This window comes from Neovison vison, chromosome 6, assembly GCF_020171115.1.
Source record: "Neovison vison isolate M4711 chromosome 6, ASM_NN_V1, whole genome shotgun sequence".
Classification (NCBI taxonomy): domain Eukaryota; kingdom Metazoa; phylum Chordata; class Mammalia; order Carnivora; family Mustelidae; genus Neogale; species Neogale vison.
In genome coordinates this window covers 68,558,664-68,574,898 of record NC_058096.1, presented here as the reverse complement: position 1 = coordinate 68,574,898, position 16,235 = coordinate 68,558,664, and the positions used below count along the sequence as shown (strand labels likewise).

The window sequence follows — 16,235 nt, the reverse complement described above, 5'->3', positions numbered from 1 at the left end:
TCAGAACTACTGAGTCAGAGACTTCAGGAATGGTACCCAACAAGCTCTCCAAGTCATTCTGATGCATGAACTAATTTGAGAATAACTGAAAAAAAAAAAAAAAAGTTTCTGCCTACATAAGAAGTCCTTTCAAGGCTAAAAGAAGTACAGTTTTCTCCACCAACAACTTTAGAAGTGATTTCAATGTAACATTTCAAGTAAGGTATACTTTGACACAGATTTAGGGTTGGAATGCTAAATTTTGCACAATAAATTTAGAATTTAATATTTTCTCCTCAGAACTCTTACCCATCATTTACATATTTGTCTTAGTTGCACTTGCAGCATGGAGAGAAAACAGAAGAAGTTATGAGATGAAAACTGCATAGCACTCTGGAAAAAAATAAAGTAGGGACAGGAGAGAAAATACTGCCTCTGCCTTAAGGAAAATGTACCATGTTTCATGAACTCTCAGATGCCACTAATGTACACCAATTTATGTACTATTAATAAAGAAAAAAAATCTATGGATACACTATTAAGACACCATCCATTATAAGGCCAACTCACTTCAGTTTTGTTAAGCTAGAAAAAAGTGAATCTTACAATCAATGAAATATGATATAAATGTAAACACAATGAAATCAATGCACATGGAAAACACCTCTATTTGAATTATCATTTGCAAATTAAGAAGGGCTAGACACCCAAAGTTTGGTGGGATTTTATTCTTCTAAGACTGGCACTAAAGAGGACTTTGAAAATGGGACAGGATAAAAATGACTAAAAATCACTGACATTTAAAATATTAAGATATACTAAAGCTTAACAGAAGTTGGGTTATTTTTTGAATACTAACCTTTGAAGTACATTCTATCCTTGGTTCTCCTTGAGGTTTTAATCCAATTATCTACGGTAAAGAAAAATTAATTGAAACATCACAAACATATATGAAAGAACCTCCTGTTTTGTTTCTAGAGACCCACGGGTGGAAGGGTTGAGAGGAATACCAACTCCGTGTGTTAAAACTGTTACATCTGCCTTTTAATTTTATTTTAGAGGATTAGAATGGACTTTTCAATATAATCTTACCATCAGGTGTCTTATTACTGTACTGGGGCAATTTAGAAAAATAAATCCGTTACCAAAAAATTAAGTAAAACACAGCATTGCACTTCGCTACCCTTAAAACAAGAACCAAACAGAAACCTTTAATACTAACAGTAAGAACTGCAGAAGCATAAACGTGGTTTTCATGAAACTGTATTAGTTAAAACCCTCAACATATGTTTCCATAAGGCTTCCATGGAGCCTTACTATCTCACATCTGTCTGTTTAATCACATTTTAAGACCCAGCACTATTCAGTTCTATGTAACGAGGCTACTTTCATGTATGCAGCAGATATAACTAATTCTGCATGGCAACACACATCCATCTGTTTTGTGGGAGGAACTTTTTATGTTTTGAATTTATATGCATTTTACATGCAAATGCCTGTAAAGTAAACATTCCTCCCAAAAGAGAAGTTTTATGGCAACCTAAATAATATCAACAGCAGTAAGGATCCTTACCCATGTGATGACTTGGGAACAAACTACACTGGGATGCAGTCTCCTGCCACACTCACTAGCACAGCTCATGACCTTCTGTACCAAGGGTGCTAGAAAAAAGCAATAGCTGCAAAATATGTACATACTCTGTTCATTTTCACAAGAACACAAGGATTTCCTTTGGAGTAGCCAAACTCTGGATCATCCACACCACTGCACTCCTGAAGTAAAGTAAGAGGAAACTGACATGCACCATAAACTGGACCCTTCTGTTCATTAAGTGCTCCATCGGGACAGGCTGTGAGGTTCTTCTGTTCTTCTAAATTGTAAGCTGAAAAGGAAACATATATGTACACACAGATCAGCCAGAAACAGATCTTCAACACAACCAGAAACACATCATCCTTTGGACTACACTCTTCAATGACAAAAACAGCAAAACTGATTACCACATTATTCTGGGGGAAGAATGTTAAGTTTGTTCCTTTAACTTTTAATACTTCTGATGTTTACTGCCTTCAACAAGGACGCAAACTCTTTTGTCACCATTAGGTGGCGCCAGACATGGCTAAAGCTTTACCTGAATGCCTCCTATGCTCCGGGCCGGAAAGATAGTGATGACAACCTATAAACTTGTCAGATCACTATGTTGTATACCTGAAACTAATGTAACATTATATGTCAACTATACTCCCATTAAAAAAAAAAAAAAAAAGACAGTGGTGAGAACATAAAAAGGCACTGAGGCTTCCCTGATGGATTCTACAGTATAATGGGGAAAACAGGCATTCAATCTAACAATCATTACTCAAGGGCCTGAGGATACACAGTGCAGAGGCAGTCTATTCTGCAGGGACTGCAACAAAGCTGGGCGTCAAGATGTGCCTGTGAGTTAACGTTAACTTAGGGTGTTTTTAGCAGAAACAGGTAACATCTTAGATAAACTCAAGTGCTAGAGTTAAATGGTCCCAACCAGCAGATGGGAAAGAGAGGAGAGAGAGAGATACACAATGGGTTTTTGGCTGTTTGTTCCACAATGGCACAGTGTTAGGCAAGAATGGCACAACAGTGAGCAAGCCTGGTGTGGTCCCTGCCCTCAACGAATGTGTTTACCGAAAGAAACGCAAAAATAGTTAAGATATGCTGCAGCAGTACCTCTATGAGAACTACTGCTGTGTGGGTACAGCTGGTACCAGCAAAAGGCCACCTAAAGTGAATTCAACCAAAACAGGAACAAAAATTTCAAAGTAAATGTGTTTACAAGAAAATGTAGATCTTTACTTTGGAAAAAAAAATTCAAAAAAATATTTGGTTTCATGTTCTATAAAAAAATTAGGATATAATTATAATTATGTACTCATTCAAAAGAAGGATTCAAATATTTGGAAGATAGGGCTAAACTTCTACAAGACAATAGGTACCACACAACATTCATCACTTCCTTCTTGACTTTGGTGGCACAATCATAAAGATCATTTTGCAAGAAATATTCTGAGGCTTCACCAATCTCCCCCAAGGGCTTTGACTGCATACGCCTTTTGGTACAGGTCAGTTTATCGTGACCATTTTTGTATTCTGCCATGTTCCACTTCAATACAAAATCCCTCTAATGCAAGGAGTCGTAATGATGAATGGTCTGATTATGAAGAACTCCCTCCCTGCAAGTCCAAGGCATGATGGGACAAAGATCACTGATCCCAGACAGCATAACCAAAGAGCCCTATACATCTGAGAAAAGGAAAGGGAAACGGAAGACCTGAAAGGAAAGGAAAGACCTGAAAGGAAAAAAGTTAATTTGAACAAAATAAAACTTTAAATTTTAAACAGTATCCACTGGGGAGAAAAGGCCATGTATCTTTTAATCTTTTTAACATGAGAAAGGCCTTTCTAAAATTCAGCAATGACAACTCAAAGTTAAAAGGGGGGAGGGAGGTGTTGAAGGTTAAAGAGTTAAAAGTAAATCCTCCAGAAAACATAATATAGTAAAACAGAAAATGAGAGAAAAACAAGAGATCCAAGACCCAACTCTCAGAATAATTCTAGAAGGAACCAGAAAATTGAGCTGAGGAAATTATCAAAGTACTAACAGAAAATAATTTCCTTGAACTAGAGAACCTACTAAGCCTTCATCCTGAAAGATCCCCAACAAGTTCTCAGTAAAGTGATTATTTTATTTTTTTTAAAGATTTTATTTATTTGACAGAAGGCTCAAGCAGTATTTCTTAACAGCACAAGCAGCGAGGAGTAGGAGGGGGAGAATCATGCTTCCCACGGGCAGGGAAGCTCAACGTGGGGCTCTATCCCAGGACCCTGGGATCATGACCTGAGTTGAAGGTACACACTTAATAACTGAGCCACACAGGCACCACTAAAGTGATATTTTAGAGACTGAAACCAAACCAAATTTTAGAACCCAAAGGAAATACATTTAGAAACAATAAAAAACCAGCCCTGCAGAGGAGAAAAAGGCAAATACAAAGGAACTAATTCTATATACAACTAAACTATCACCTATAAATGCAGAATTAGGTCATTTTCAGAAATGAAAGGACTCAAAATTTATATTTCATGGCTCTTTTCTTATGAAGTTACTTGAAATAAATATACTGAAATAAATATATTCTGTTAGGCAGTGAATTATGAAAAAAGAAGGCAGGAGCCAAGCAACAGTGGATCCAACTAAAGTGATAAAAAGGGAGTCCCAAAATGACAGCTGGATAAAGGCCTAAACAGTTACCAGTACAGACTATAGCAGGAGAGGAAAGGCTCTAAGGAGTTTTCCCAAAAAAGGGTGGACTCTAAAGGATACCTGAAATGACAGTGTACAAATAAGGGAAGTCAGAAGAGTGTCTAAAGATGATAGAGTAAGACATAAAGTCTAAGTATAAAAAGGTGACCAATAACAAAACTAAAAATTCAACTAGTAATCCAATTATTGAAATGAGTTGGTAGGCGGGAAGGTCTGAGCCATGTGAGGTAAATCCTCATCTGCCATGGCAGGAAGTAAAGATGATGTATGTAAGTGATAAATCAAGAACCCGAATGAAAGTATAATTCAGAGACATAGAAAAAAAAATATTTTAAGAAAGTTCAAAATCATGAAGTTCTTTCCCACTGAACATGTATCCAGAATCCACAACCTCCAGAACTCACAACCTCCACTGCTTCCTCTCTTGCCATGCCACCGTTCTACTCCCCTGGAGTAGTGTAATGGCTTCCTAGCTAGCTTCCTGGTTTCCCCCCATAGTCTCAAAAAAGCAGCCTGAGTGATCCTTTAAAAATTCGAGTCAGATGATATTTCCTGCTTAAAAGCCTCCAACTAGGTCAGTGTAAAAACCATAGAACTTTAAAGAACGGCTTCCGAAGACCTATACAACCTAGTCCTCCCTTATTCCCTGACCTTGAGCTCCTTCAGCTCTTACCCTGGCTTACTCTATCCAGGCCCCTCTAGCTTCCTTAATAAACCCTGACATTGTAGGCCTCAGGCTACTTTCCTCACCTTCAGATCCTTCCTCAAAGGTTCCCTTCCATGAGGCCTTCCTAGACCACCCTGTTTGAAACTGTAAACCTTCCCATCTCGGTCTCATGTTCCTCCACAGCACTCATCACCTTCCCATGCCACTCAACTACAAACTTCATGAACACATTTTTCTTGTCTTCACTGACAGAACTTAGAAAAGTGCTTGACACAAACCAGGCCTGCCAAAAAGTATGTGTTGAGTAAATTAATGCAACTGCAGCTAGAAAGAAGTAGGACGGGAAACAGTTTTCATTATAGACCTTTCTTTACTGTTTGATTTTTAAACCACGGATTATATTTAGACAAAGATATCCTTAACACACTATCAAGGGAAAGAGATTTAGAAAGACAGCCAAGTGGATGGTGTAGGATCAAGAGGTTTTTGACTTCAGATAAGAGGAAGTTGAGGACTTCTGCATGCTGATGCGAAGGATCCAATAAAGTGAGGCTAAATATATAGGAGAAGGCATAGTAAAAAATGAATCCAAGGCACGGAAAGAGGAAGATCCAAAAACCAGGACTGGGCAGGTGGCCTTAAATGTGAGGAAGGGCGGGGCGCCTGGGTGGCTTAATGGGTTAAGCCTCTGCCTTCTGCTCAGGTCATGATCTCAGGGTCCTGGGATCGAGCCCCACACTGGGCTCTCTGCTCAGCAGGGAGCCTGCTTCCCCCACCACCACCACCCTGCCTACTTGTGATCTCTGTCAATTAAATAAATAAAATCTTTTAAAAAAATGTGAGGAAGGGCATCAAAGCAGGAGAAATATCACAGACAAAATGGCTGTAACTGTGGTCTGTTTTACTGGTAATGGGAAAACTGGTGGAATTCCCATCTGAGTACTTCCATTATTTCTTTAAGGCGGAGGCAGGTTATATGAAGTGAGTTATAGGGGAAAAGGTAATGGGTTAGAGGTTAAGTAGAGGTTGGAAATAATCCCTTCAGAGAATTGTCCAGAAATTCAGTGGGACTGCCAGGTAGTAGAGTTGGTCCACTTGAGGGAGGTGGGAAAGTATTCATAGTGCTGCCTAGTCCTGAGAAAAGTCTTCATCAGCCTGCTTGGGGGCAGGCTCAAAGAACAGGCTTTATCCAGGAATTATATGGTTTCATCTAGGAGAATTACACAGGTTCATCCATGTGCCTTTTATGACAGACTGACAGGTAAGGGATTTTAGAGTACTGGCAAAACTAAAAATGAAATGAAAAACCATGGAATTAATAACCTTGGTATAAAGGGAAGTTAGGGAGAAGGGGCTGGGATAAAATAAAAGAGTCAGTGAGGTGGAAGTCCCAATGAGGTAGAAGAATAGTGAGGGAAAGTTAAACAGGCGAACTCAAAGGCTGTGTCAGGAAAGCCACAATCAGTCATTTTCGCAGTGGGGTCCTATGTGTTCTAAAAATGAATGCAGATCCCTGTGCCCTGAGGAAGAGGTGAGGTGATCAGGAACCAACAGGCCAGCACATGGGATAATTATTCATGTGCCTGTTAATACCACGGAGTTAAGTTAAACAAGGAAAAACTGGGCTGGGATGTCTATTAGAAAGCATTACAGACTGCTAACTCCAAAATCCACAGTGGGTTGGTATTTGAAAATGAAAAATACCATTCCTTTTCCCCTCCACAAGTACACTGAATCCAAAAGATCCAAACACTTAAGAGTTACTATTTTGTATAATTTAGTTTTGCTTTAAATACTTTTTAATGCAGATATAAATATGTTTTTGTCTCAACAGACTTATTCATGCACATATTATAGAACAGAAAAGTCAAATCAACCCCCATTAGGCTTAGACCCCTATGTCTTTCCATAAGTTAGAATATTCTCACAACTCATTTAAAATCTACTTGCAAGTCCTCTCAGTGGACTGTGTTTAACAGGAGCGGGGAAAAAAAGGTAAAACAGACTCTAAGAAAGATGTTTCTAAAAGTAAACACTATCATATAGTTTCTCTAATAACTAAAATCTTTTACCTTACTCTAAGAAAACATACTTACGTTTTAGAAACTTCCTAAGGTCTTCAATGTACCCTTGATAGGACTCTGGATCAGACACAGTGAATGAATATTCCAATGCAATTAGTGGTTTTGGAAAAACCATTAGTCCTATAAAGAGATAAAAGAAAAAGGGGGAAATTAACTGCAGGAAATTTCCTTCTTTCTCCTTGCTCTTATACTTAAAAGGCCAGATCTCATTAAATTTATGGAAAACTGTTTTCACAGACATACGGAAATTATCAAGAACTTCTCACTTCTGATTATGAAGGCATAGACATTTAAATGAAAGAGAACTGCAAGTCTTCAAAATCATTTTGACATTATCAATTAAAAACCTCCCTAAATCTGATTATCCAGTTAATTATAATTGCTCCGTTCCTCTAATAAAAGTAATCCTTTAAAAGCTGCAGATTTTAGTTTGTACTTCCCATATTTATTTTCTTTTTTTTTTTAATAAAGATTTTATTTATTTATCAGAGAGAGAAAGGGGTAGAGAGCGAGCACAGGCAGACAGAATGGCAGGCAGAGGCAGAGGGAGAAGGAGGCTCCCTGCCGAGCAAGGAGCCCGATGTGGGACTCAATCCCAGGACGCTGGGATCATGACCTGAGCCGAAGGCAGCTGCTCAACCAACTGAGCCACCCAGGCGTCCCCTATATTTATTTTCTTATCAAATATTTTTAGGTTGTGCCAATTTGCTATTAATAGGAGAAAAACTTTAGCAAATCAGTCTCCCAGCTTCTGTCATTCAAATTAACAACTGTATGGAAAGAGACAAAAAACTTTCTCAGTGAAAGAGGCCTATACAATTTTAACTCTACAGTTAAATATTCTTCCTTCAGTAATAAACACTGCTCTATAATTAAAATGTTTTCACATGATGCGTCTGGAATATAACCACCAACAGCTTCATATCAGGAGTCAAAACCCATGTACACAGAACATGCTGAATGAATTTATGGAAATAAAATGTAAGCATATTTATAAGAAAGATAATTAGGCTTCCAACTTTAACATAAGCTTTCTTTGTTTAAAAAGCATTAGATCTAGAGGCTCAGCTGGTTAAGCATTCGACTCTTGGCTCACGTCACGCTGTGCCTAGCTGGGATACAGAGCCCATGTCACGCTCTCCGCCTCAGCAGGGAGTCGGCTTCCCCTCTGCCCCTTCTCCCGCCTGTGTGCACACACACACTCTCTCTCTCAAATAAATAAAAATAAATAAATAAATCTTAAATAAACAAAAAAAAAGCAAAGCATTAGATCTAGATTATTAATTCAGCCTTGCACCCAGGCTTAAAAACAGTCCTAAAATTTTCACTAGTCTCTAAACATTTCCCGTATCAAAGTTATTAGAGATGCTATGCCTTGCAGTGAATCTGAAAATATACAAATAACAAGGACTGTTTTAGTTTCCATTACAACTGCTGCTCACAGACATCTAATTCTTTCTTGCTTTTTTCATTTTAATTCCAGTATGGTTAACATACAGTGTCACATTTTATTTTATTTAATCTTTTTAAATTTTATTTTATTTATTTATTTGAGAGAGAGACAGTGAGAGAGATCATGAGCGAGGAGAAGGTCAGAGAGAGAAGCAGACTCCCCATGGAGCTGGGAGCCCGATGAGGGACTCGATCCCAGGAATCCAGGATCATGACCTGAGCCGAAGGCAGTTGTCCAACCAACTGAGCCACCCAGGCGTCCCATACAGTGTCACATTTTAGATCAGATCCAATTTATTTTAAACTCTAAACTTGCTTGTGTTTGTTTGCATGAATCTCGAGTTAAATTAGATGCAATGCTACCCAATATGATGAAACAAGGTTCCTACATGGGAGAGCAAATCTCAGTCTACATTCACTATAAAAGACCTCCTAATAAAGCTTCCCATTTATCTAGATCAACACACCAGAGATCACTTAGATTTGGATAATCTCCTCTACCTGATTTTCCATCCACTGCAAAATCTCTACTAAATCTATAATAACTAAGACTTTTTGTAAAAGTATTTAAAGAAGGAATAAAATGTCTTTTACTGTCCAGTATATTAAATGACCATCTGTATATGTATGAAATTGTTTTTATTTTTTAAGGTTTTACAGCAGAAACAAGATATAATATCCTGCAAGTAAGAAAGTAACAGAATGAAGGCAGCTTGCACATTAACTATATTGAAAACACCTAACTTTAAGAAAAACCCAACATAAAGTATACAGATTTCTAATAAAGAAATTTTTTTTAAAGATTTTATTTATTTATTTGACAGAGAGAAATCACAAGTAGATGGAGAGGCCGGTAGAGAGAGAGAGAGAGGGAAGCAGGCTCCCTGCTGAGCAGAGAGCCCGATGTGGGGCTCGATCCCAGGATCCTGAGATCATGACCTGAGCCGAAGGCAGCGGCTTAACCCACTGAGCCACCCAGGCGCCCCCTAACTAAAGAAATTTTAAAGAAAAACACGAAGATAGCTATGCTTTATACAAAAGACTACATTCCTTTACATGACTAATTTCTAAGGGAATGTTTTAATGATTCAATTTGCAAAACCTCCTTATTAAGACCTGGAAATATAAAACTGATTTTTTTTAAATCTTTTTTTTTTAAGATTTTATTTATTTATTTGACAGACAGAGATCACAAGTAGGCAGAGAGAGAGAGAAGGAAGCAGGCTCCCCGCCAAGCAGAGAGCCCAATGTGGGGCTCGATTCCAGGACCCTGAGACCTGAGCTGAAAGCGGAGGCCTTAACCCACTGAGCCACCCAGGCGCCCCCGATTTTTTTTTTTTAAAGATTTTTTGTTTTTAACGTAATCACTATGCCTAACATGGGGCTTGAATTCACAACTCTGAGATCAAAGGTTGCATGCTCTATCGACGGAGCCAGCCAGGTGCCACTGAAACTGAATTCCTGACACCAGTTACTTCTCAGACCTTGCCTAACAATGCTCTAGGACTCCTAGTAACTTTTGCTATTTAACAGCCCATTTGAAATTCTTCAGGAAAAACCATGGCAGGTGTATATAGTACAGGTGTATTTTTGACACGGTATGCTTAATTCCTCCAAAGAGTCTTCCCTTATCCAAAATGAAGAACATCAACAGAATGTAAAGACTGTAACAACTCCTCTATATCCTTCCAATTTAAACCACTGGAGCACCAGAGTATGGGCACACAATGTGCATGTCTGTCAGGGTGTGAGGAGCCATATGTGTTTATGCTATATGTATGTTTGGGTTACTTCTATGTACCAATTTCAAACTAGCATTTGTTTTACTAGGTACCAACAATATTATTGAAGCGATGTCATTTAAAATTAAAACCAATATGGTCAATGCAAAAAAACTAGTATATATATTTTTTTAAATATTTTATTTTTATTTATTTATTTGACAGAGAGAGAGATCACAAGTAGGCAGAGAGGCAGGCAGAGAGAGAGGAGGAAGCAGGCTCTCCACTGAGCAGAGAGCCCGATGTGGGGCTCGATCCCAGGACCCTGAGATCATGATCTGAGCCGAAGGCAGAGGCATAACCCACTGAGCCACCTAGGTGCCCCAAAAAACCAGTATATTAAATACTGTATGGACTGTAGAAAATACAAGCAGAAAGAAAAAAATATTAACCATAATCACTTTGTAAAGAGCAAATTTTGTTTAACAAGCTAATATATATTCATCCAATGTTATATATACATATGTATGTGTGTACATCTATATTTATTAAATTACTTATAAGACTTTTAAGTACTACAATACAGTTGTAAATCATTTTAAGAAACTCAGTTTGAAACGGAATATGGGGGCGCCTGGGTGGCTCAGTTGGTTAAGTAACTGCCTTCGGCTCAGGTCATGATCCTAGAGTCCTGGGATTGAGTCCCGTGCCGGGCTCCCTGCTCGGCAGGGAGTCTGCTTCTCCCTCTGACCTCTCCCTTCCCCTGCTCACTCTCTCATATAAATAAATAAAAAAAGAGAAACTGAGTATGGAACACACTTTTATTATTCATGTAATTATAAACAAATATTTCTGAAATAGATTGGATCATGTTCAATGGTAATAAAGTCACATTACTTAGGTAGCAAGAAAAATAATTATTTTAGAATTACTTATTCTAATATTAAAATTCTAATAGAATTATTTAGGGGTATTTGGGTGGCTTAGTCGGTTAAGCCTCTGACTTGATTTCAGCTCAGGTCATGAGTTTAGGACCATGAGCTCAAGCTCTGTGTTGGGCTCCTGACTCAACAGGGAGTCTGCTTGAGATTTCTGTCCCTCTCTCTGTGCCCCTCCCCCCACTCATGCATGTGCCCACACTCCCCTTCTCAAATAAATAAATCTTAAAAAAAAAAAAAAAAGAAAGAAAGAAAAAAAAAAAAAAGCCTAGGTAGAAAGGAAACAGGGCGACAGTGAGAGAGGAGGGGGAAATGAGCATAGAGTTAGTCTCTGATACTTGGTCAAATAAACTAAAAAAGAGAGAAGAGTGATTCCTGATGTTTGCACAAATACTAGGAGCAAAATAAGGAAAAGTCCTTAGAACAAAATGTTCCAAGAAAAGATGGTTGGGAAGCTGATGCACTTTGGTTGTTGATAAGGTTCATGAATCTGTGCCATGAGCAAGGATCTAAATTCAGGGTTCCTCAGCACCGGCCCTACTGACATTTTGAGCTGCGTTAAGTCTTTGTTGCGAGGGTAGGGGGACTGTCCTGTGCACTGTAGGATGTTTAACAACATCCCTCACCTCTGCTCACCAGTAGCACCTCTCCAGCTGTACCAACCAAAACTGTTTCCACAAGACCCCGGGGGAGCCAATCATTGTTGGGTGAGAACCAGTGCTCCAGGAAGAAACCTCCCAGATCATTCCTACCTTTCCTGGCCTGCTTGCTATTCAAATTCCCCCTCTTCCATGAGCAGCCTGCCCTTCTCTATTATCTCGAGAAGTTGTTCACATTTTGGGAAATTAGATATACTGGAGTTCTGCACATTGTTAGCTTCTTCTGTAAAAACTGCCAGCACCTTGAGGACATGTTCAACAAGGGCAAAGCTGGCATTCGAAGACTGCTGAATGAAATCAGGAGGAAGAAAATACGATTTAAAACAAGTGTTTCGGGGACGCCTGGGTGGCTCAGTTGGTTAAGCAGCTGCCTTCAGCTCAGGTCATGATCCCAGCGTCCTGGGATTGAGTCCCACATCGGGCTCCTTACTCTGCAGGGAGCCTCCTTCTCCCTCTGCCTCTGCCTGCCATTCTGTCTGCCTGTGTTCACTCTCATTCCCCCTCTCTCTCTGATAAATTAAAAAAAAAATTAAAAAAACAAAAAACCAAAACAACAAAAAAAAACAAGTGTTTCGGGGGCGCCTGGGTGGCTCAGTGGGTTAAGCCGCTGCCTTCGGCTCAGGTTATGATCTCAGGGTCCTGGGATCGAGCCCCACATCGGGCTCTCTGCTCAGCAGGGAGCCTGCTTCCCTCTCTCTCTCTCTCTACCGGCCTCTCCATCTACTTGTGATTTCTCTCTGTCAAATAAATAAATAAAATCTTAAAAAAAAAAAAAAACAAAAACAACAAGTGTTTCGGGGCGCCTGGGTGGCTCAGTGGGTTAAGCCTCTGCCTTCGGCTCAGGTCATGATCTCAGGGTTCTGGGATTGGGCCCTGCATCGGGCTCTCTGCTCAGTGGGGAGCCTACTTCCTCCTCTCTCTCTGCCTGTCTCTCTGCCTACCTGTGATCTCCGACTGTCAAATAAATAAATAAAATCTTAAAAAACAAGTGTTTCAAAAAAAAAACCAAAAAAACAAGTGTTTCAGTTATTTTTTTTCTGTGGTGGAATATCCTGGAGAATTTTTTTCCTTCCAACAATCAATGGACAAGCATTAAATATAGTAAGGGTATACTCATTTTATTCCCTATTGATATCTCATTTTTCTTACAACTTCCATATTGAGCAATTAAAGATAGAATATGAAGCTTGTATTTTACAAGACCAACACTCTAGCCCAAGCTAGAGTTAAACTATATACTTTGTAAGTAAATTACTCAAGGCAAAGTGAAAATGCTACACAATAGTCACAAAAGCCATTCATAACCATATTCAAAACATAGTCAAACATGCCTTCACTGTAATTCTCCATATTCATTCCTACTTACTCCTGGCAAAGGACTCAAGATTTATCAGCTCCAGCCTTTATATCATTATGTAAATATTAAAGGTCTTCATATCAGTATGTAAATATTAAAGGTCTTTATATCAGTATGTAAATATTAAACAAACAAAAATCAAAATTTTCCTATTACTCAGCCCCAAAGTTTAACTTTTACCTATGTAAAAAATTTACAGTGAAGATAAAGTATAACCAGATTTGTTTTTTTAAAAGATTAATTTGAGAGAGAGCATGTATGCATGCTTGAGGCTACGAGCAGGGGGAGGGACAAAGGAAGGAGAGAAGCAGACTCCCCACTCAGCGGGGAGCCCATCACAGGGCTTGATCTCAAGACCCCGGGATCATGACCTGAAAACCAAGAGGAGGGCCCTTAACCAACTGAGCCACCTGGGCACCCCAAAGTATAATGAAAATTATTTAAAAGCCACAGTAACTACAATATAATTACCTGGACTAGGAATCTGGTCACGATATTTTGGAACTTCATCGTTCAGAGTCTGAAGCATAGCCCACATTGTGAATGAGAAGAGGGCAGCCAGGAATCCATAAAAGACTAGGTAGAAGAGCAAGATCAAACCTGGAAAAGAAAATAAAACTTAGGACTAATTGGAGATACACACATATGTTATGGGAGGTGTGTGGGGCAGATTAAAGAAACAAACCAACTGTTTACAAGGCTAAGATTCCAAGCTTTGCCATGCACACAGCCAAAAATCTTCATATTCAGAACACTACAAAGTTGCCCAAGCAAAGGTATTTCAGCAGGCAGCAACCACCCTTCCCAGGACCCCTTATCTCCACCAACACTTCCAACTACAGATAGCTTCCATGGTCATACTCTGGTTCAAGATCAGAGCTTTAAAACTTCAGCACATAGGGGAATGTTTCCCAAAATGAACTTTATGTCCTCCAGTGAGACAAAAGATGATTTCAGGTAGAGTAAAACCCTCATATGCACATGTTCCTTTAAGCAGCAAACAGAAAGGAATTAGTACCTCAAGCCCCTATTTCACAATATTTACATAAATTTAAGTTTTATAAAATGAGTGGACTTAAAGGACAGCCAGGAAATGTGCACAGAAGGCAAACATGAAGATGTATTCAATGAATAATGTTTAGGAAACACTGGTCAAGTAGAAGGCTCATGCAAAAGCAAAGAAAGGACAAGGACCAGAAACAAGTGCCCCGACCAATGGGACTACTGACTCTACGGCTAAGCACAAAGCAAGAGTTGGCATACCCAAGTTTCAACATCAAGGGCTTAGTCTTTTTTCCTTCACAATCTGGAAACACTAAAACAAATCTATCCTAAGCCAGTGGCTTATTCGGGGAGTATCTAAAATCATTTTTCTCAAAAATCTACATTCAAAGTTGTAACATCAGAAGTGGTCACCATCAAGATTATTTATCAGAATATATTGTTAAAGTCACATATTTATATTTAAATGTTTCAAAAATTGATCAAAAGATAACAAATCCCCAGATACAGCAATAATGAAAACATTTAATTTCCTGGGGTTGAATTAACATCAGTTTCATCTCCCAGTCTTAATAACATACTTGTTTGCCTGACCCTAGTACCAGCAGAGGGTCCTGGTACATAGGTTCCTATCTATAATCTGTGGACTCTCACCACCCCCAGGCAAGGATTAACTTCAAAGTTTTTGAGATTTCTAGTATAATTTGTTTCTAAGTATAACCATTTTCTACCCCCTGGAGAATCACTCTACAACGTTTTTCTTTTTCAAAAGACCCCATGACCCCAAAACAGATTGTGCCAAAAGCTGGGTGACTTTTATTTCTTCAATTTGGGTAGAAAACTGCCCACCCCTCCTCCCAAATAAAGGGGAAATAATTAAAGCAATTTCATCTTAATTTAGACTAGCACCCACCCATCCTCCCTTGCCCCAGTTACCAGGAAGCCAAAATAGGGAACGAGAGGACAGAAGGAAGAAAGGACAGCGTGTCACCTTCAGATAGCATCACTTCCCTACCACATACAGCGATCCTGTTGCAGAAAAAGAAAAGGAAGACCAATCTCAAAGAAGTGCTCAATTTACTATAAAGGGAAATGAAACATAAGCAAAGCCCAAAGGCTATTTTAATGAGACACAGGAGAAATGATTCTTACAGATCTAGATGTTTATAGGACCTAATAGATAAAATCCTCCATTCAACAGGCTAGAGTCGACAAATACATAAATGTAACAAGTGTCAGCTGTGTTCCACACTCTATAAAAACTCTATAGAAATAGCAGAATGAGGCTACAGCAGTTTGTTGACTGATGCAGTAGGTAAATTTAAAACAAAAGTGCTGACAGTTTAATTTAGTTGTGTTTTTAAGTCATCCCAAAATAGTAATATACTATTTTCAAAATCTGGTTTTCAGTTTCCAGGAAAAAGAACATAAATGAAATTTATAAAAAGATACAAAATGAATAAACATAAAACAAACATGAACAAGCTATATCCAAATATGCTTTCTAAAGAACCATTACACAACAAAAAACTCTTAAAACTTCCTATGAAGTATGTTCCCAAAAATTGGGATGCCTGTTAACTGAGCATCTGACTCTTGGTTTCAGCTCAGGTCATGACCTCAGGGTCAGGAGACTGAGCCCCATGACAGGCTCTGAACCCAGTGTGGAGTCCGTTTGGAATTCTGTCTCTTCCTCACCCTCTGCCCCTACTAAAATAAATAAATAAAATCTTAAAAAAAAAAATACACAAATTATAACTATGCCCCAAATCTGATGCCATATACTAGTGGCCATCAAGTCAATTTTGAATGTAAGGCGTGTAAAAATAAGAACGGAAGTGATTTTAGCACTGAGTTTTCTCTACCTGAAAATGTTCCTTTTGCTAAGACCCAAACCTAATATTTAAAATTAATCTTACTTATTAATATCATATATGAAAGATCACTCAAAAGGGTAGCAACAATTTATCAACTTTTACCTCCTTTCTCCTACTAAGAAAAAAAAATACTAGAAAAACAGCAGTTGTAAATTACTGCTCTTATATACAGTTCCTCAGATTCAGTTTGCAGACAAG

General features: G+C 38.6%; 1 protein-coding gene across 1 annotated transcript in view; it reads right to left on the bottom strand.

Moving 5' to 3' along the window:
* ATP1B3 (ATPase Na+/K+ transporting subunit beta 3) overlaps window positions 1-16,235 on the bottom strand; it is a 46,247-nt gene that overhangs the window by 6,417 nt on the left and 23,595 nt on the right. The window contains exons 2-5 of the mRNA XM_044251506.1: window positions 13,630-13,758; window positions 7,044-7,151; window positions 1,678-1,862; window positions 839-889 (exon numbers count right to left, since the gene is read on the bottom strand). Coding sequence (XP_044107441.1) covers window positions 839-889; window positions 1,678-1,862; window positions 7,044-7,151; window positions 13,630-13,758 — 473 coding nt within the window. The remainder of the gene's footprint in view (window positions 1-838; window positions 890-1,677; window positions 1,863-7,043; window positions 7,152-13,629; window positions 13,759-16,235) is intronic.